The following is a 21389-nucleotide window of genomic DNA, read 5'->3' on the forward strand; positions in this document are numbered from 1 at the left end:
TAAATACTCTTCTAATGTCTTAGTTACTTTTCTTGTTGCTAAGACAAAATATCCAACACCCACAGTTACAGAAGAAAAGGTTTATTTTGGCTCACAGTTTGTAGAGGTTTCAATTTATAGTTGACTGGCTCCAAAGCAGTGCCGTATGGCAGAGGGGCATCACAGAGGAGAAATAGTTCATGATGGGCAGAAGGCAGGAAAGCAGCAAAGTAGTGAAGCAGCCATTGAAGAGACAGCAGCAAGCAACAAGCAGTGACCCTCTTTCTGTCCCTTATATTCTATCAAGGCTACATACCCTTAGGACAGGTAGCACTCACACCCAGAGTGGGCCTTCCCAGTAGCCACACCTAGAGCTATGCCAAACTAATTGGTGCACTAATTTGGTAATCACACAACCTTGATCCCAGCAACACACACTTAATCTCTGCAGCATACACTCTAGATTGATCTATAGTCTCCTCTGTAAAACCCCACCACTGACTGTATGAGGCTTTGAGGGGCATCTAGGCACAAGCCATAACACCTAGTCTAGTTTGCTGCTTTCTTCCTCTCTTTCTCTTTTTCTTTCTTTCTTTCTTTCTTTCTTTCTTTCTTTCTTTCTTTCTTTCTTTCTTTCTTTCTTTCTTTCTCTCTTTCTTTCTCTCTTTCTCTCTTTCTCTCTTTCTTTCTCTTTCTTTTTCCCTCCCTCCCCCCTCCCCCTTCCCCCCTCTCTCCTCCCCTTTTTCCCCCCTCCTCCATCTCTCTCTTTCTTTCTTATAATATCTTTTGATGGCTTCATTTTGTCCCACCATTGAGACAGTTTCTTCTAATCTATATAGTATTCTATGCAATTTGAAAATTTTCTAATTTGGCTTGTTGGAACACAAACCTGTGTTAGGTTTGGGACTTTATTTGCCTGTTCCTTTCCAGCACCCATCCACCCCACCCCACCCCCACCTCACTTGCATGTGCTGATCAGTATTGACTGACATCTTGAGGAGCCCCTGGTGAACTGGCTGCAGAGCATGTTGTCCTGTAACTTTCTTCTCTGGGACTCTGTCCTATAAATTCTAGCCAGTGTGGCCTTCCTAAATTCTCATTCCCAAATCATAGTTGCCTTGTTGGGCTCCTCCTCTGCACCACTGCCTGCAAACTAGTTTGGAAGCTTGGCACTTGGTGAGCTCACCTCATTTGCTTTCCTTCTTTCTTACTGTGACTGTAGTGGAGTATCTGAAAACTGATATTTCATATATTTTATCCAGCTTTCTAGTATTTTAAGGCAAATGGTAAGCCTAGTCCTTGTTAGTCCATCGTGGCTGAAAGTGGGGGCTGTTTCTCTGTATTCTTACTTGAGAAAAAACTTTTAGTCATGTTAGTTCCAGATTTGTGTTAAGTTGTCTAATCTATACTTCTCCAAATACACTGCAGCTGTGTTCCAGTCAAATGTATAAGGCTTGAAATTGGTTTTTCTTGATAATTTTCTTCCCAAAGCATCCAGTGTGTCTGGCATAAAGCAAAGTGCACTTACATAAAAGTATGGGAATTATATGAGTTGTGTAAAGCTCTATTTGATATTCCTGGATCATGTTTAAAAACACATGTTACATAATATCAGTTGAGTGTGAAACATGAATTAAGAGCTCATAAAGATCTAAAAAAAAAAGCTCATAAAGATCATAAAGAGCTGTCATAAAGACAGTTGTTATTTTGCAGGTTTAGATTTTTGAATGACTTAAGTATTTGGTGAGAGTGTTTTGCCTACTTTGACCACACATGTCATCAATCCTTATTTAATGGCATAATTTTAGACTTCAAATTAAATTTTGTTTTCAGTTCAAGATTTAATAAAATCTTCTGACCAATTTATATAAGTAAAAAGTGGTATAATTTTGAAGCCCTTCCTTTAAAAATCATTTCCATCTTCCTGTCAAAAGACTGAATACTTTTATTAAAGGAAAAATTTGGTCTACTCTATCAAGGCATTGTGAGTCTCATATGTTTATTGAATAGTAGTGACAAAGAGAGCTACATCAGATACCAGATAGAATGGGATATAGCAATCTTTATGTTATAAGTAATCTTATAACAAAGTTGTATGCAAGGCCTTATGTATGGAATTAGGTAATCTGAGAAATAATTCCTTTTACATTCTTTCCCCATTTGTAGTGCTGGGAATTGAACCCCAGAGCAAGCACCACAGTTGAGCCACCCTCCACCCCCCAGTTTATTTTTTTGGGTTTTTTGGGGGAGGGAGTGAGACAGGGTCTCACTATATAGTCCAGGTTGGCCTTGAACTCACTATGTAGCCCAGACTGGCTGAACTCACAGTGATCTTCTTGCCTTAGATTCCTGAGTCCTGGGATTTCAGGCATGTGCCACCACGCCTGGCTTAAATTTTGTTCTGAGATAAGGTCTTGCTAAATTGGCCAGGCAGACTCCATTAGGTGATCCTCTTGCTTCAGCCTCCCAGAGTACCTGGAATTATAGGTGCATGCCATTGCAGCTGGCTATTCTTTTCCTGTTTGTCATCTTACTCACCTACATTATGTTAATTGTGTGTGACACATATTTCCTTACTCCTTCATTTGGACGTTGACACATTCACTCCCATATGCTGTTGCCTGTATTTTAAGCTTAATCATAGACCAGCCTTGGTCTGGAGAAGGGTTATGAAACCTAGAAAAGTTCTCATGCAGTTTGACACTTAATGCTACTTAACTTTGTCTAAAAAAATAGAAATTTGAGCAAGTCATGAAAGGACAAACAGGTATAAGTATGAGCAGCTGCTTATGAGGGATTATATTAACCCTTTGGAAGAAAAATGTTCTCCTTTTGGACATAGGCTATTTCTGTGGAAGTAGTCAGTTTTTTTATATATTAGAGTTTCAAACAGTGAAGTGTAGGAATCAGTTTACATGTTGCCTCATTATTTTTTGTTTAAAAGAAAAGCATACTGCCATTCTTAGTTGTAAAAGGATCCCTTGTTTGAACTGTATAGTTAAAAATATCTGAACAATTATTGGCTAAGTTCTTTTGAATTTTGTATCTCAAAATTATGGTTTAAATGTTTTATTTAAGCTTTCTTGGGAGCCATGAAAAAGGCCACGTTTCTTGGGGAGTCTTGAATAAAGATTGCTTTATTATCTTTGTTTACATTTTTCACTTGAACTACTACAGATTACTAAATTGTATTCTGGCTAGGAAAAACAAAATAGTGAAGAAAATCATATTTTAGATTTAAGTGGTTGATATTCTGAACTGTAATTTAATATAAATACTTTTGAGATAAAGCAAAAAATACTTAACATTCTCCTAGTTGTAACTTAAGAGTGTATTGAATTCTGCTTCTTACTCTTAAAACCTCAACCTAGACATTTAGTGTACTCTGTATTTTGTTTTCTTTGAAATGAGAAAATCAAGAGTAAAATTAGGTCTTTTAGTTGTATAAAACATGTGTGTGCTTAAAAATAAATTTTAGTCCTCTTTAGGGTTTTAATTTTATGATCATGTTGATAACATACTTTATATCTTAAAAAATCTTTCCTTTTCTCTTTTTTGGGGGAGTGAAGGGGAATGTGGATTGAATTCACCTTCAGATGCTATACATGTACTCTGCGACTGAGTTACACCCTCAGCCCCATTCTTTTTCTAAACTGTTTCCCTCTGAGATAAAATTTCTGTAAATCAAATTTGTCACAGTCTGCTTTCTTGAATTTTTAAAAGATAAAAACCAAGCCAATTAAGTGTCTTATTCTATATTCAATAAAATGTGTGTAATACATTTAAGAATGATTTGCATATATTCCTTAAAATAATAGTTTTAGGTGATTTTGAAAAAATTTCATATTCAAAAAATATATATATATATTTGTATTGACTTATAATAAACTTTACCTGTAGTAATATCACTGTCAAAAACAAAAGACATGTGGAGTCATGTTACTAACTTGGCACATTTTCTACTGTGGTATTTTGTTATCCTGTGTCGTAGAAAAAAATGACCAAACTAGTTTTAGTTATATCTGAAAAATGAGAGATAAAGATAAAAGATTGGTTGGCAAAGAGAAGAAGTTCACATATGGAGAGGAAAGGGTGTAGGAAATAGGAAATAGATCACATTGAGTCTGAGTATCACCACACAATCCACAATACAGTGCTATAGATAGCTATGTCTGACTGGAAATTTGGTCTAGGTACTGGTTCTGTGACGCTAAAAATAATTTTTTTGTTCACATATTCCTCTTCTTTGAAGCTAGAATAAAAATTTAAATGTCTGTACACTGTACTAACTAAGTTGAATTCAAGATGAAGAGTGTAATGTCACTGAGTACCTTATTTTGACTGAGAGAAGTTTAGATAACCTCATGGAGGCATGGTATTTCTAATTTTAGGAAGCAGTTAATCATGTGATATGTTCCTAAGGAAGATTTCTTGTCTCTTTGTATATCTTCTTAGAGGCTTACTTTATTGATGACCAGTTTTTTTTAGGACTGTATTTTCTATCGAATATTTTTCTTATTGTATATTATTTCAGATTAAAAGCTTGAGAAATATGGTTTTTGCTTTCCAAGTCATTTATTTGGTATAGATTGTATCCACAGAACCTAATGGGGTACCTATATTTTTGCTTTTGCATTTGAATTTTGGTATTTTGAGGAATCTGGTGAGTTTTTAAATGTACTATTCAGCCGGACACATTGGTGCATGCCTGTAATCCCACCAGTCTAGAAGGCTGAGGATCATGAGTTCAAGTCCAGCCTGGAGAACTTAGGTACTTAATTAGATTCTGTCTTGAAATAAATTTTTAAAAATTAACATATGTTATTCAACTTGTCACTTGATACCATGTTTACTTTCAGTAGAAAGTGTTATATGCCGATCTTTTAGAAAGAAAACTCACCTGACTCAACTCCTGGATCCTAGCTCTTACACCACCAAAAAGTGTGACCTTGGGGCAATTGCTACTGCAATTGCTCTGCTTTTGCTGCTGCCATGGCTATTTGCTATTACATATGGATTGACTACTTTATGCCGAGCACTGATTTATTTCTATATCTTAAATAAAGGAAGTGGCTTATCTTCATTTGGCGGGAATTGAGACTGAGAGTTGTAGTAACTTGCCTAAGTAGGTTATGCTCTATGGATTTCAGTCCATAGGGCTGTGCCCCTCACTTCCACTCTGCTCAGTTTTTCTATCACATGCTCAGTTTTTTGAAAAGCTTAGACTGACGTAAGTTTACATCCAAATCCAAGGTGAAGTTATAAATTGATTTTAATTTCAGGTATGTTTTGCTGGGCCTGGTGGCTGGTGCAAGCTATAATTCCAGCACTCTGGAAGGCTTGAGGCAGGAGGATCGCAAATTCTAGCACAATTCTAGCGACTCTGTCTCAAACAATAAAAGTTGGGGATGTAGCTCAGTGTGAAGGCCCTGAGTTCAATATCCAGGACAAGAAAGAAAAGAAAGAAGGAGGAGGAGGAGGGGGAGGGGGGAAGGGGAGGGGGAGGAAGAGGAGGAGGAGGAGGAGGAGGAGGAGGAGGAAAAAAGAAAGAAAACTAATGTTTTGAAAAAAGTTAAAAATCAGATTGAGGACAATAAATATTTTTTGGAAAATCTAGGGCCCTCTGTTTTTATTTTTAATTAAATGAGCATAGGGCAGGAATTGTTAGCTTCACTAGACACAATGAGATTCTGTGCAACTTTATTTATTTGTGACTTCTGGGGATCGAAACCAGGCCTTGCACAAGTGTTCCACTAGACAAGCGCTCCACTACTAACTCCCTTGTTTGTTTTTTGTTTTTGTTTTAAAATTAAACTACTCCTGTGAATTTATTGAATGTTAGTTTTGTAGTGAGTTAAATTGGTGGCTCAAAGATAACAGGGAAGTAATTTCTCAGTTTTTGTCATCTCTAAAAGGGTATAATACTCACACTATAGTGTAAACCAGCTGCTGTACTTTAGTTTAGCTGCCATGAGCAGCATTGGCACTTTAAAACTTATTAGGAATGTTTTCATAGCACCTCAAACACCAATTCCTCAGGCAAGCCTGTGCAGTTGTCCCTCAGAAGAATTTCATCTCCTTCTCCAGGTTCTCTAAAACTTAGACACATGCTAATCTGTAAGAGATTCTTTTGCCTCACTGCTTTCTCTCCAGCCCATGCCTCAGCCCTAAAGAACGAAACTAGGATGGTGCCTGGAACTTGGCATAGAATGATAGGACCTGTGACATCTAACGAGTTAACCAAATGGATCTCTGAAAAGTCTCTCTTCTTTATTATGTTTTGGAAGATTGAACACAGCTATTTTGTCTAGGGGCCTTTGTATAAGTATATGTAAGCAACACCAGCCAGCCAGATCCCTTTTCTGAAGTTGCAAGAGTATGTGCTATCTACGAAGAAAAAAAAATAAAACTGCTCATTTCCTCTTTATATTTAGCATTATCTCGTAAACTTAAAATATTTTACTTGGTTATACATAAATACAAAAATACAGTTTTAAGTTGTTTATTATTTCCTCTAGGCACATTTGTATTTTTGAGCAAAATCTTGTTCTAACTTTGATGGCTCTCTAGTTTATAAACTGTTTTGTGGCATAGAAACAGTGACTAGTTTTGATCATACAATCTTAATGTATCTTTGTGTATTGGCACATTTGACCTGACCTTTTAAATACTGGTTTTTATATGTTGTAAACTTCTCTAATACAGATTGCTCTGTATAAGAAAATGATACTCATGGCATTTATAAAAAATTGGCAATTTTCCTTCCTACTGAAAAATGGAACTTAAAAATATATAATTAAATTGAGATTAATGAAATGGCCTAAAACAATAATTTATTTTTGATTACTTGGCTTCCTGTGTGAATCTAATGTATAAACAATTTGATTTATCATAAAACTCCCAGTAAGCATTTTATTTTATTTTTTAGTACATTTTTGTGAGACATAATAAATACATCCTTTGTGGGGCATTGGTACATACACATATTGCATTTTGATCCTTTTTACTTCCCTTTCTCATCCTTCTCCCTTCATCACCAGATATCCTCCCCATCTTCACAAAGCCTGTTTCCTATCATTTGTCTTTTATTTTGCTCTTTATTTATACTTTGAGTTTCTTGTATTAGAGAAACAATGCAATGTTTAACCAGTGTCTGATTTATTTCACTTAGCACTGTGGACTCAAGGTGTGTCCATTTTCCTTTAAATGACTCAAATTTATCATGGCTGAGTAGCATTCCATTGTGTATATATGCCAAATTTTCTTTATTCATCTATTGATGAACATATAGGTTACTCTGAAGATTAAACTAGTGTGAGTTATGCTGCTATAAACATGGAAATCCATGTATCACTGTAATATGATGTCTTTCCCTTTTTCACAAAGATACCCTGAAGAAGAATGGCTAGGTCAAATGGAATTTCTATATTTAGTTTTTGAGTAATCTAATGATTTCTATAGTGGTTTTAATAGTTTACATTCCCACCAACAATGTAGAAGGGTTCCTTTTCCCCTCACAACTTTGCCAGCATTTGTTGTTTTTCGTTTTTGATGATAGACATTCTTTCTGGAGTAAGATGGAATCTCAGTGTTGTTTTGATTGCATTTGTCTAATGGCAAAAGGTACAAAAATTGCTGAATGTTTTCTCATATACTTATTGGCCATTTGCACTTCTTTTGAGAAGTGTCTATTTCAATCGTCCATTTTTTATTGAATCTTTTATTTTGGGAGGCCTAAATTTTGTTGAGTTCTCCAGTAAGCATTTTTAAAACATCATCATTTTCTTCTGAAAAAAATATGGTTTTAAAATATGTTTAACAGCAAGGCAGACAAAAGAAAAATAATGGGGGTAACTGCTTTTTGTTTAAACCCAAAGAACCTTCAGATTTAAAAGTTAAATTGGGGTCAAGACTGGGATTGTAGCTCAGCGGTAGAACACATGCTTAGAATGCCTGAAGCCTTGGGGTCAGTCCCCAGCACTTAAAAAAAATTTGAGTCACAACCTAGATTTAATTTCTTCTAAAGCTTGAATATGTTTTAACAGATTTTGAACTCTTGTAATTTGCACTTAGCCTTTTTGGTCTATTCTTATTCCTCAACCTACGTTTTCCATATGTGTATTTTTATTTATCTGGTATCTTTTTTTTTTCTATTTCTCCTTTATTTAATATTTGAATTTAAGACTGTCCCTACCACTGTCCAACCTTCCTGTTCCAACACAATAGGCAGCAGCAGTATATGGTTAGTTAGCACTTGAAAAGGGGATGGTTTGAATTGAGGTATCTACATGAACATTTGGTACAAAAAACAATGTAAAGCTCATTAATAATTTTGTATGTTACATGTTGAAACAATAATATTTTGGATATATTGCCTTATATCTTACCCTTGGTTTATTGGAGTTGTTCATTGGGAAAGAGAAGAGAGTTTCTGGAAAAATAGAGGCTTTGCTGTTATTGCTGCTGTCCTCGCCTGTGTCCTACCCTCATGGAGAACAAAAATGGCACTTTGGGAATAGGGTTGTTCCTGCCTTTGTGGCTTCTGCCTAATGACTGAAGAATTTAATATGCAAACCAGTACATTTGGATTACTTTTCTTTGAATTTGTGTCACTGTTAAATTCCATTTTATCTAAATGATGACTTAAATGTGTAAAGGGGCCTGGCAAGTAGCAGAGGAATGACTTTATCTTATAGTAATCAATATGCAATAATATATGTACTATTGGCTGTATGCTCCTTTTTAGTTTTATTTTTATTAGTACATGTTTATAGTACATAATGATAACATTCATTGCGGGGAGTTGGCACATAAACATAACACATCTTAATTCTTTTTACTTCTCCTTATATGCCCTCTTTAGAGAGTAATTGTATTCCTGTTCAGCTGGTTGTTGCTTTATGGAAATATATCTTTCAGGTTTCCAAGAAAATTTTAAAAATCTGGATTTTTATCATTGTTTAATCTCTCAGTTCTTAAATACTGACAAAGGCAAAATTTCAAAATACTTATATAGCTGTAATCTGAGTGCTACTGCTTTGTTACTTTGGACCTAAGTGGATACTTCTTAGAAATCCTTTAGATGACCTAGTTAAAGTATACCTTTGATAAAGTGAGAATATTAATCTCAAAGTTGTGAAACTGTCTTTTGGTCTGTTTTTGAAATACTGATACAGTTTTCATATATTTTTGAGTGTTTCTAGCATACTTTCAGTTTCTGTATGAATGTTTTCTGGCTCTTTATTCTCTTCTATTACTTTCACATAGTTCATTTTAATGTGAATTGAGTTTTCCTGAACATTGAGAATGCTGGAGTTGGGCTACTTTTCTAACCTCACAGAGCTTCTTGTTCAGAAACACAGTGGGCTGCTTGCTGAGGTTTCTTAAGTCTCTCCCATCCCCTACTTTCATCTGGACCTACTCTTTCCTTTATCTGTCCCTAGTGGCTGTGTCTCTTTCTTTTTAGTATGGATTTGTGTTTAAAGAGCTCATGGGGACTAGGTTTCTCCTGAGCCTAACAAGCTGCCTATTTTGTACTCACTTGAGTACTAGAGTGGGCTACACTGTTCCCTGCTACAGCTGCCATCTCAGATTGGCCCACAGAAATTCCCAATGAATACCTGTTGGTTATTTGGGATTCTCCCTTCTGAGATTGCTCAGGCAGTCAGTGGCTTCCCTCTGCTTTTTTCCTTTGACAGATACAAATAATAGGCAGTTCTTGAGGCTATTGGTGGTTCATAGAGAATACTTGACTATGCAGTTATTTTGTGTTTTTCAGGGGTTTGGGGATTTACTGTTATATGTGGGAAATCAGGAATGTCCCAAACTACTGCTCTGTCTTCCTATAAAATCCAGATGCACTAAATGTATAATTTGATATGTGGAGTGGTAGGAAGAAGGTAGTCATGTTTTAATAGGTTTACAAATTATATTAAAGAACAGTAGTCATTCTTTCTATAAAAGTTGGGAAAAGGTTAAGTAGTCATTTGCTGCTTCTTATTAAAATTTTTACCAGAAAAAAAAGTCATACAAAAAAAATATTGAAAGTGGTTGGTTTCTGGCAGTGTATAAACTGCCACTCCCAACCAGAAACTTATGAACTAGTATAGATTGCACTGCTACCCTTTTGTGGCTTTATTCTGAATTTGGTGCCCAAATCAAGTCTTGTAAACCATTGAAGACATGAATTACTTCACAGTTCAGACTTGATCTTAACCAAGAAATTTATTGAATAGCACTTGTCCATACCCCCCAAATGTAGGGGGAAAGAAGAACCACTTTGTTTATTTAGAAGAGCCCCATGGAATTATCTATTTATTAAGGGCCAGTTTGTTCAGTTTCACCTATAGAAAGGCATCACAGCATTGAAGTGCACCTCTCTTTCAAGTTCCTTTAACCACAGAAAGGATAATGTCTATGTACTTGGGTGGGTTTTTAATAAATTTATTTAGATGCATTTGCCATACTACAGTGATCCTGAGTCTTGGAACTTAACTTTTAGTGTAAAAAGTTCAGTTTACAGGATTTCAGTTATATGCTTTTTAAAATAAGATTAAACTAAAAAAAATGGGAAAGTTGGATACTACTTCTGAGTATAAATATTATGTTTGATAACGTGAATATGTATATTTTTCTCCCCTCATTTCCTCTTTCAAGGTCTCAGCCAGTGTCTTCTCCAGTCATCCTCCAGTTTGGTCATGCAGAGACCCTTCTTCCACTTCTTTCTCTCATGGGCTACTTCAAAGACAAGGAACCCCTAACAGCTTATAATTACAAGAAACAAATGCATAGGAAATTCCGAAGCGGCCACATTGTACCTTATGCCTCAAACCTCATATTTGTGCTTTACCATTGTGAAAATGCTAAGACTCCTAAAGAAGAATTCCAAGTGCAGATGTTATTGAATGAAAAGGTGTTACCCTTGGCTCACTCACAAGAAACTGTTTCATTATATGAGGATATGAAGAATCACTATAAGGACATTCTTCAGAATTGTCAAACCAATGAAGAGTGTAAGTTAACAAAGGTAAATAGCACATCAGATGAGCTCTGAGTAACTGGAGTAAATTTTTAGTTCATCAGTGCTGTCCTGTAGGGACTGATTACATATTTGTAATTGGTAAGCAATCCCTTGATTACAGAGAGCTTTCATATTACTTGGGTATTTCTGTCTTTTCACAGAAAAATGTTTCTTTTGGGATCTGGGCATAATAAGTAAATGATTCTTACCTGGAGCAACTTTCTTAAGGAAAAAAACTACTTGAGGAAACAACTGGCACTGCATGTTTACAGAAATGAAGAATTTCTACCTTATATAAGAAACCTCATACTGAGGTGTAGCATAGGATTTGAAAGTGATACTTGAAAAGTGCTGAACTATCAACATATAATGTTAATTGGATGATCTATAATTTGATTTCATTTAGTCAAGGAACTTTATCTGTTGTGTACAGTGCTCTCTTTTTACCTCATATGGGACAGTCCTACTGTTGTCTTTCTTAATTGGAAATATTGTGATAACCTGAGATTATCACCTTGGAAGAAAGCTAACATATGTCTGAATGTGTGAAACAATGTTAAGAAACAGGATGGTTTAAAAGGACATCTTTACTGAAGCAAGACAAAAAGCATAATAAAAGAAATATTTTTGTTAATAGTATTTATAAACTATTTGAACACATTTAAAAAAATTTTTAACCTCGTAGTAAGAGATTTCAAGGCTATCTTAAGTTATTATGAGACCTGTTTTTTGTCTATAACAATGGAAGGACAAAGAGGACTATTAACAAGTCAGATGGATTGAATCAAAGTCTTTAAATTTTTTCCTTAGCTATCTTGTTACTTAATTTCCATTTTATATTTTGTTATTATGTGAAATGCATAATTTGCTTGTTTTCTTTTTCTTTCCTTTTTTTAAAATAAAGACTCCACCCTGGCTTACTTAGTCTCACCAACTTGAACCTATTTCACAGAAGATTCTGAGTTGTGTCAAATGCCATTAAAGTATTTGCTACAGCAAACAAAATTCTTGTGACTTCGTTACAGGTTTTTTCTACTCTCCTTATCAGAATTCAGTCAGTAATTGATGGTAAAAGGTTTGAATTTCAGGCAACTTTGATGAATCAAGCAACATAGGCAATTTTATTCTAATAGAAATTCCTTCAAACAAATAGCATATTGATCAGTTTTCCTGCTGCTAGTACAAAAGACCTGGCACCTGCAACTTAGAGGAGTAGTTTCACATGGCTTATAGCAGTGGTGGTAAACCTATGGCATGCATGTTACTGTACTTGTTTTTCTTTTCCTTTGTTTTTTTACTCATTTTTCTTTTAAGACAAAAGATGTTACTATATGAGTTCTTTTTTTCTGAACTAAAACCTCAGTATTCAAGTTAATTGCAGTGTTGGTACTTTGTGATAAATAAGTTGGTTTTGGGTTGCAGTTTAGGCATTCATCTCTAAAAGGTTTGCCATCATTCGTTTATAGTTTCAGTGAGTTCAGTCCATGGTTAGCTGACTCCAAGGCAAAGATATCATAGCTGAAGGGTGTAGTGGAGCAAAGCTGCTTAGTTCATGGTGGCCAGAAAGCAGAGCAGGAAACGGAGCCAGAGAGGAAGGGCCCAGGGAGCAGTTATAGACCCTCCGGTGCCTCTATGACCTACCCAGATATGCCCAGAAGTATGCTGTACTGACATTTTAGGTAGCTCCCAAGTCAATCAAATTGACAGTTGAGCTTAACTGTCACAAATAGATTTTTTTTTTTAGTACCGGGGATCGAACTTGGGACCTTGCGCTTGTGAGGCAGGCAGCAGAACCACTGACCTAAATCCCCGGCCCATGTCACAAATAGATTCTTAATCCATTTTAATTTAAGTTCACTTTGAAGATAGTGTCTATGAAAGGGAAATTGAAGATTTTTGAGAAAAATATGTGATTTATCAAATAGTATACAGTAAACACTTACTGGAATTAATTTTTTAATAGTTTCCATTTGAAAGAATAGACCATATAAAAACATATATTAAGGATATGCATGTGTCTATGTACAGATTGTTACGTGTGACTTAGATTAGGATAATTTCAGGCAAATTTCAGTTAAAAATGGAAAAATCAGTTTTGGGGTGGTTTTGTTTTGGTTTGGTTTGCTGATGTTACTGGACATTGAACTTGTGCTAGGGAGGCACTCAACCATTAAGCTGCTTCCCAACCCCTTTTCATTTTTTATTTTGAGACAAGGTCTTGCTGAGTTGCTCAGTCTGGCCTTGAACTCACTGTCGTCCTAGCCTCAGCCTCCTAAGTAGTTGGGATTACAGATATGCACTACCATGCCCTGCTCATTTTACACTTCAAAAAAAACTAGGGCAAGGGATATACAGTAGTTTGCCTACCACTTGTGAGAGGCTCTGAGTTTGATCCCAAGCACCATAAAGGGGAGAATCTTTTTCAGTACCAAGAGTTAAGACATTTTCTAGTTAATGCTTAAATTTTTTAATCAGTGAAATTATATACAGATTTAGAGAAGATTAAAAATCTTAAATGCTTTTTTGCAAAATATGACTGGGAGTACTTTTAAAGTTATATTAATTGTTGGATTATGTGATTTTGCCAATACCTTCTTGAATGGATTTTCTAAGGTTAAAAAAAGTTGCACTAATGAGTCAGTAAAAGAAACAAGCCAACACTTGGGGGCTTTATATATAGCATTTGTTCTATGTAAAGATGAAGAACTACTTCAGTATAACATTTTCAGAAAACAATTATTTCGGAATGGCAAGTATTTAGAAATGGACATGATACAGATTAATTCACGTGTTCTCCCAGAACACACTTTCTAGAAAGAAGGTATTATGGATCTCATAAGGAAAGAATCCTGGGTTCAAACCATAGGATTCTCCTTCCTATGGAGAAAAAGCTGGTGTGTACTGTGACAAGGAAGTATTACAGTAATGTCCATTTTTCTATCTTGTTTGATCTGAGAATTCTTTTTCAAGAAGAACCTCTATGACTATTCTAAATGAGTATGTATTCAAGGATTTTTGGATTTAAGTATACTATTTGGGTCTGGGGATATAGCTTAGTGATAGAGCACATGCTTAACATGCATGAGGCCCTGAGTTCTATCCCCAGCACCAATAAATAAATAAACAAATAAAGAAACAAACCACACCTTTTTGGTTTCAGTTGAGGAAATGGTGAGTCATGGAATAAAATACAAGTGGGAAAGAATGTATACAGTTGTAAACCAGAGCAAATGAAGTATGTATGATCTTTAGTATTTTCTTAAAATACTGCTTTATGATTTAATTTTCACTTAAGAAAAATGGAAATCCATTTTATTAAATCTGAGGTGTCAAAATATAGATTTGTATTGAAATAAAAGATGCATAAATTATTGCTCTTCAGGTGAAGCTCATAAAGCACATAGCTGGTAAATGCTGTTGATGCCTCAGTATTCTCACTGGTCATTGTTTCTGCAAAATGCTGGTTGTCTTGGTTTGGTTTTTCATTTGTACATGTGTTGATGACAGAATGAATCAATAAGCACTCATTCATCCTGTTTTATCAAAATTGGTATTGTAGGATTTGTTTTAGATCTAAATAAGAGCAATTTTGAGGATTTTATATGGCTCCCTGATCCTGTTTTTCTCATTCCCTGCCTAGAGGTAACCATCAACATAAAATTCAATAATCAGCATTCCATTACTTGCTTGACTTTGGAAACTTGTAGCACTAATGTGCACATTTAAAATTTTTCTGTAGAAGGACTTACACTCTTATGTATCATTCTTAAATGAGTGCAGTGCACACCTGTAATCCCAGCATTTGGGAGGCTGAGGCAGGAGGATAGGTGAGAGTTCAAGGCCAGCTTGGGCTACATAGCAAGATCCTGTCTCAGAAAACACTAAAAACAAAAAAGACTGAATTAAAAAACCTTAAAAACAAATTTACTTGGTGCCTCACACTAACTTTGGATTTTTTGATATTTTTATAAAATATCAAAGACTATGAAATTCTTACAGAACTTATTTAACTTCATTGTTAAATGGTCATATAGTCAACTTTTGACTATATAAAAATATACAGTCAAATGGTGCCAGGTGTGATGGTGCACGCCTGTAATCTCATCACTCAGGAGCCTGAGACAGGAGGATTGCCACAAGTTCAAGGCCAGCTTGGGCTACATAGTACAAGACTTGCCTGAACTAAATAGTGAGACCATGTCTCAAAACAAACAAACAAGATGTATGGTATGTAAATATATCAGGATGGAGGGTAAGTGGAATTCATTTTTGTTAATATTATAGACATTATGATATTATTCTGGTGCTATCTTCATTTAGGCAGTGCCTAAAACTGAAGAATCTTGTGAAAAAATTAAAGATCTTATCTAGGAGAGGGCTGGGGATTTAGCTCAGTGGCACTATGCCTGCCTCACAAGTGCAAGGTCCTGAGTTCCATCTCACCTCCCCCAACCACACACACAAAAAAGATTTTATCTAGGAGATAAGGAGTTGAATGTTGAGTCTTCCCTTAACAAATGTTTATTCATAACAAATGACCAAATATTAAATTAAGACAAATTTAATCCATAGATTTTTACATTTTCATTTATTAATTATGCCTTTTCTGTCTAATCTATAACCTAATGTGTACATTGTCCTGCACCTAGTTTTTTCTGTGTATGTTGTCCTTTTGGCATTTCTCCTAACATATATGTGCTTGAAATTTTTTGTATATTACCCTGGTCTTAATTTTAACACTGGAAGAAAAACTTAGTATGTAAAGAAAAAAGTTCTTTGTTTTTTTCCAAGGAAATTTTCATGATTTGAATGCTTTCTTCTCATTAACTGCAGAACTGATGCATGCCTTTAAAGGTTTCAGGGTTACATACAACTGACCCAGAATATTTTTTTTTATTAAATTCTTTTATTGGTACATTGTAGGTATACAACACAATTACATTTCTCATTGGGAATTGTACCTTTACATGATGCATCTTGGTTCTTATTTTTTCCCCATTCCTAGCCCTCCCTTCACCCCCTCCACCCTTCCCTATTTACAAAGACTTTATTTCCATTTTTTCCATTTCTCATCATTTTTCCTTTCCCTTCTTTCGTTTCCCCTGCCCCTCCCACTACCCCTACCCCTTTGGACCTTTTCTTCCTATTTTGCATTATCGATTATTCATTCTAATCATTGGTACATTTTAGATATACAATATAATGACATTCATCGTTGGAAATTTGCACCTTTACATAGTCTCTCTCGGTTCCCATCTTTCACCCTTGCCGAGTCCCCCCTTCAACCCCACCGTTCCTCCCTATTTACAAAGATTTTTGTTCCTATTTTTCCATTTTCTCATATTAATTCCATTCCCTTCTTTCCTTTCCCCTACTCCTCCCACCTCCTTCCCTTTTTGCCCCTTTAAATCCTATTTCACATTAACTATCATACATTTTAGTCCCCATTTACACTTTCAGTTTCACACCAGAGAAACTATTCGGTATTTATACATGTGTGTCCTATTTATTTCACTTAATAGTACCACCTCAATGTGCATCCATTTAGCTATAAATGTCTCCAATTTCTCATTTTTTATGGCTGAGTAGTACTCCATTTTATTAAAAAACCACATTTTCTTTATCCAGTCTCCAGTTGATGGGCACTGGGGCTGTTTCCAAGTTTTAGCTATTACAAACTGTGCTGCTATGAACATGGGTGCACATATATCACTGCTTAATTTTAATTTTTTGGGGAAGATACCCAGCAGTGGAATAGCAGGGTCAAATGGGACTTCCAGTCCTAGTTCTTTGAGGTATCTCCATACTGATTTCCACAGTGGTTGCACCAGTCTACACTCCCACCAGCAGTGGAGCAGGGTTCCTCTTTCCCCACAGCCCCGCCAGCATTTGTTATTGGTTGATTTCATGATAGCAGCCATTCTTTCTGGAGTGAGGTGGAATCTCAGTGTTGTTTTCATTTGCATCTCTCGAATGACCAGTGATGTGGAACATTTTTTCATGTATTTATTTGCTATTTCTACTTCTTTGTCTGAGAAATGTCTGTTCATTTCAGATGCCCACTTTTGGATTGGGTCTTTAAGTTTGGGAGGTCTGATCTTTTGAAGTTCTTTATAGATTCGAGATAGTAGATCTTTGAGGAAAAGCAGATGAAGATTTTTTCCCACATTGTGGGTTGTCTCTTCACAGTGCTGGTGGTTTCTCTTGCTGTGCAGAAGCCTTTTAATAAGAAGAGATCCCACTTGTTGATTGTTTGTGCTAGTTCACGGGCAACGGAGGTTTTGTTCATAAAATCTTTTCCTACCCGATGTCTTCAAGGGTTCTACCTAACCTCTGTTCCAACTGGTTCAGGGTTTCTATTTTAATATTTAGATCTTTAATCCATTTTGATTTTAGTTTAGTGCATGGTGAGAGATATAGGTCTAATTTTAATCTTTGGCAAGTTGAAGCCCAATTTTTCCAGCACCATTTATTAAAGAGGCTATCTTTCCTCCAGTGAGGGTGTTTGGCTCCTTTATCAAAGATGAGATGGCTGAGTGTGTCTGGCGTTGTTTCTGCATCTTCTAACCTGTTCTACTGTTCCTCAGGTCTGTTTCTTTGCCAGTACCATGCTATTTTTATCACAGTAGCTTTGTAGTATAGTGGCAGGTTGGGGATTGTGATACCCCCTGCCATGTCTCTGTTGCCCAGAATTTCTTTTGCTATTCTGGGTCCCTTCTTTTTCCAAATGAATTTTTGGATTGTTTTCTCAAGGTCCATGAAGTATGCTGCTGGGATCTCAATTCGAATTGCATTAAATCCATATAGCAGTTTTGGAAGTATGGCCATTTTCACTATATTAATCCTTCCTACCCAGGAGCAGGGGATGTCTGTCCATTTTCTGATATCATCTTCAATCTCTGTTTTCAGAGTGCCGTAGTTTTCAGAGAAGAGGTCTTTGATTTCTTTCGTTAGGTTGATTCCTAGGTATTTCAGTTTTTTGGATGCTATTGTGAAAGGAACTGTTTGCCCTATTTCTCTCTCAGTGAGTCTGTCATTTGTGTAGAGGAAAGCTATTGATTTTTGTGTGTTGACCTTGTAACCAGCTACTTGACTGAATTTGGTTCTTAAGTCTAGAAGACTTTTGGTGGAGTCATCTGCAAATAATGACAATTTGACTTCTTCATTTCCTGTCTTTTTCCTTTTATTTCTTTCTCTTGTCTAATTGCCATGGCTAATGTTTCCAGAACTATATTGAACAAGAGTGGTGATAGTGGACATCCTTGTCTTGGTCCTGATTTTAGTGTGAAGGATTTCAGTTTTTGACCATTTAGTATGATATTGGCTGTTGGTTTTTCATAGATGGCTTCTATCAGTTTGAGGTAGAGACCATCTATTCCAATTTTTTGTTGAGTTTTTATCATAAATGCATGTTGAATTTTGTCAAATGCTTTTTCTGCATCTATGGAGATAATCATATAGTTTTTGTCCTTGGCTCTATTGATATAGTATATTACATTGATTGATTTTCATATATTGAACCATCCCTCCATCCCTGGGATGAATCCCACTTGATCAGGGTGTATGATCTTCTTGATGATCTTCTGCATTCTATTTGCCAGTATCTTATGAAGGATTTTTGCATCTGTGTTCACTAGTGAGATTGGCCTATAGTTCTCCTTTTTGGTTGGGTGTTTCTCTGCTTTGGGGAATCAAGGTGATGCTTCCTTCTAGGAATGAATTTGGGAGTATTTCTTCCCTTTCAATTTCATTGAAGAGTTTCAGCAGTAGTGGCAGCAGTTCCTCTCTAAATGTCTTGTAGAATTCAGCAGGGAAGCCATCAGGGCCTGGGCTTTTCTTAGTTGATCAGTTTTTAATTACAATTTCAATTTCATTGGTTGATATTGGGTTGCTTAGAATTTTTAGGTCTTCTTCGTTCAACTTTGGTAATTCATAGTTATCTAGAAATCTGTCCATTTCTTCTGTGTTGTCTGTCTTATTCGCATATAGCTTCTGTAAGTAGGTATTGATGATTCTCTGGATTTCTGCTGAGTCTGTTGTAATTTCACCCTTTTCATTCCAAATTGCATGGATTTGGACCTTTTCTTTCCTTTTTCTGACAAGGTTGGCTAAGGGTTTGTCAATTTTGTTGATTCTTTTGAAGAACCAACTCTTGGCTTCATTAATTTTTTGTATTGTTCTCTTAGTCTCCATTGCATTGATTTCTCCTCTGATCTTTATAATTTCCTCCCTTGTATGAGCTCTGCAGTTGTCCTGTTCTTCTTTTTCTAGAAGCTTGAGGTGCCGCATCAGGTTGTTTAACTGGGCTCGTTCTGTTTTCCTAATATGTGTATTCACCGCTATGAATTTCCCTCATAAGACTGCTTTCATTGTGTCCCATGGATTCCAATATGTTGTACTGTCATTGTCATTTAATTGAAGGAACTGTCTGATTCCTTCTTTAATTTCCTCTGTGATCCATTGGTTATTCAGAAGTGTGTTGTTCAATTTCCACGTGTTTATGAAATTTTTTGAGTTTCTTTTGCTATGGATCTCCAATTTCATCGCACTGTGGTCTGATAATATACAGGGGATAACTTCAATTCCTTTGCACTTACTTAAACATGTTCTATGTGTGAGTATGTGGTCTATTTTGGAGAATGACCCATGTGCAGCTGAGAAGTATGTGTATTCTGATTTGGTGGGGTGGAAGACACTGTAAACATCTGTTAAGTTCATTTGTTCAAGAGTTCGATTGAGTTCTAGTATTTCATTACTTATTTTTTGTCTAGTTGATCTATCTATTTGTGACAGTGGGGTGTTGAGGTCCCCCACTACAATTGTATTAGTGCATATATGACTTTTCATGTCTGTTAGTATTTGTTTTATATAGTTGGGCACACTAGTGTTTGGTGCATAGATATTTATGATTGTCATCTCTTCCTCTTGGATTCTTCCCTTTACAAGGATGTAGTGTCCTTCTTCGTCTCTCTTAATCAGTGTTGGTTTGAAATCTACTTGATCTGCAAAGAGGATAGCTACTCCTGCTTTTTTTCAGGTTCCTGTTGCATGGAGTATTGTTTTCCACCCTGTAACTTTCAGTCTATGAGTTTCCTTTTGAATAAAGTGTGTTTCTTGTATGCAGCATATTGTTGGATTTTGCTTCTTGTCCCATTCTGCCAGTCTATTTCTTTTGATTGATGAATTGAGACCATTAACACTGATGGTTATAGCTGAAACATATTGACTTTTCATTGGCATGACTTTTTCTTTTTGTTGGGTTCTCCCCCTTTCCATTTAATTTCTTGTCATGCCAGATGGGTTCATTCTGCTTTGCTTCCTGGGGTTGTGATCCTCAGTGTCTGTTCCTAGGATATTGTGTAAAATTGTTTGGAGTGCTGGTTTGGTATTCACAAAGTTCCTAAGGTGCTCTTTGTCATGAAAGTATCTTATTTCTCCATCAGTTTTGAAAGATAGTTTTGCAGGGTACATCAATCTGGGTTGGAGGCTGTTTTCCTTTAGGGCTTGAAATGCATCACTCCAAGGTCTTCTTGCCTTGAGGGTTTGTGTTGAGAAGTCTGCTGTGATTCTGATGGGCTTTCCTTTGTATGTGATTTGTTTCTTTTCTCTAACTGCTTGGGGAACTTTGTTCTTCTGTTGCATTTCAGGAATCTTAACAATTATATGCCTATGTATAGATTTTTTTTGATCAAGGCTATTTGGAGTCCTATATGCCTCACTTTTCTGTATGTCAAGCTCTTTTCCCCTGCTTGGGAAGTTTTCTGCCATTATTTCTGTGAAGAGATGTTTTTGTCATCTTCCCTCTCTCCTGTTTCTTCATTGACTCTAATCAGTCTTATGTTATTTTTCTTTGCATCATCTAGCAGCTGCTGGATTGACTTCTCATGTTCCCTTATAATTTTGAAGCATTTTTATTTTCCTGGTCACTAATTGCAATCTTATCTTCTATATCTGAAATTCTGTCCTCACATTAGGTCATTCTGTTGTGTAGACTTTCAATGGAGTTTTTCATGTCCTGGAAATCTATTTGCGTCTGTTTTATGGGTTCCATTTGTTTCTTATGTTGGGATTCCATCATGTTCCTGTACTCCTCTCTAGATTTATTAATCATGTCTTGCACTAAGGGCACAATTTCTCCTGTTATCTGAGAAATTATTTCTGATTTCATTTTTTCCAGATCCCCTTTTGTTGCCAGTTCAGTGGGTCCAGGTGGTTGAGTATTAGAGTGTTCCATCTCATTTCCCTTTGGGGTTGCTGTAGGTGATCTGGAAGTCTGGTTTTGAGACTTATTTATGTGTTTTCTCCTTTCGACTGGGGCAGGGGGCTGTTAGCGCCTGCACGGATTACCTCCTCTGAGCTGGGTGAGGTGGGACAGGGGCCGGGAGCAGCG

The 21389-nt window shown here is 36.1% G+C and overlaps 1 protein-coding gene across 7 annotated transcripts in view; it reads left to right on the top strand.

Annotated features, from left to right (window-relative positions):
• The window catches only part of Minpp1 (multiple inositol-polyphosphate phosphatase 1), a 74826-nt gene that overhangs the window by 31095 nt on the left and 22342 nt on the right, over positions 1-21389 (top strand). For 5 of the 7 annotated variants that reach the window (XR_015440355.1, XM_087184863.1, XM_021239138.2 and 2 more), the window contains one exon: positions 10636-11005. Coding sequence is in view for 6 of the 7 variants with exons in the window: in XM_087184863.1 (XP_087040989.1) it covers positions 10636-11005 (370 nt within the window). In the remaining variant the exon portion in view is untranslated. Of the gene's footprint in view, positions 1-10635; positions 12005-21389 lie in introns of those variants that run through there. The other 2 variants (XM_004858335.4, XM_004858334.3) reach the window with 2 other exon arrangements.

This window comes from Heterocephalus glaber, unplaced genomic scaffold, assembly GCF_053883595.1.
Source record: "Heterocephalus glaber isolate CG9 unplaced genomic scaffold, H.glaber_assembly_v1.0 deba00001497, whole genome shotgun sequence".
NCBI classification, from domain to species: domain Eukaryota; kingdom Metazoa; phylum Chordata; class Mammalia; order Rodentia; family Bathyergidae; genus Heterocephalus; species Heterocephalus glaber.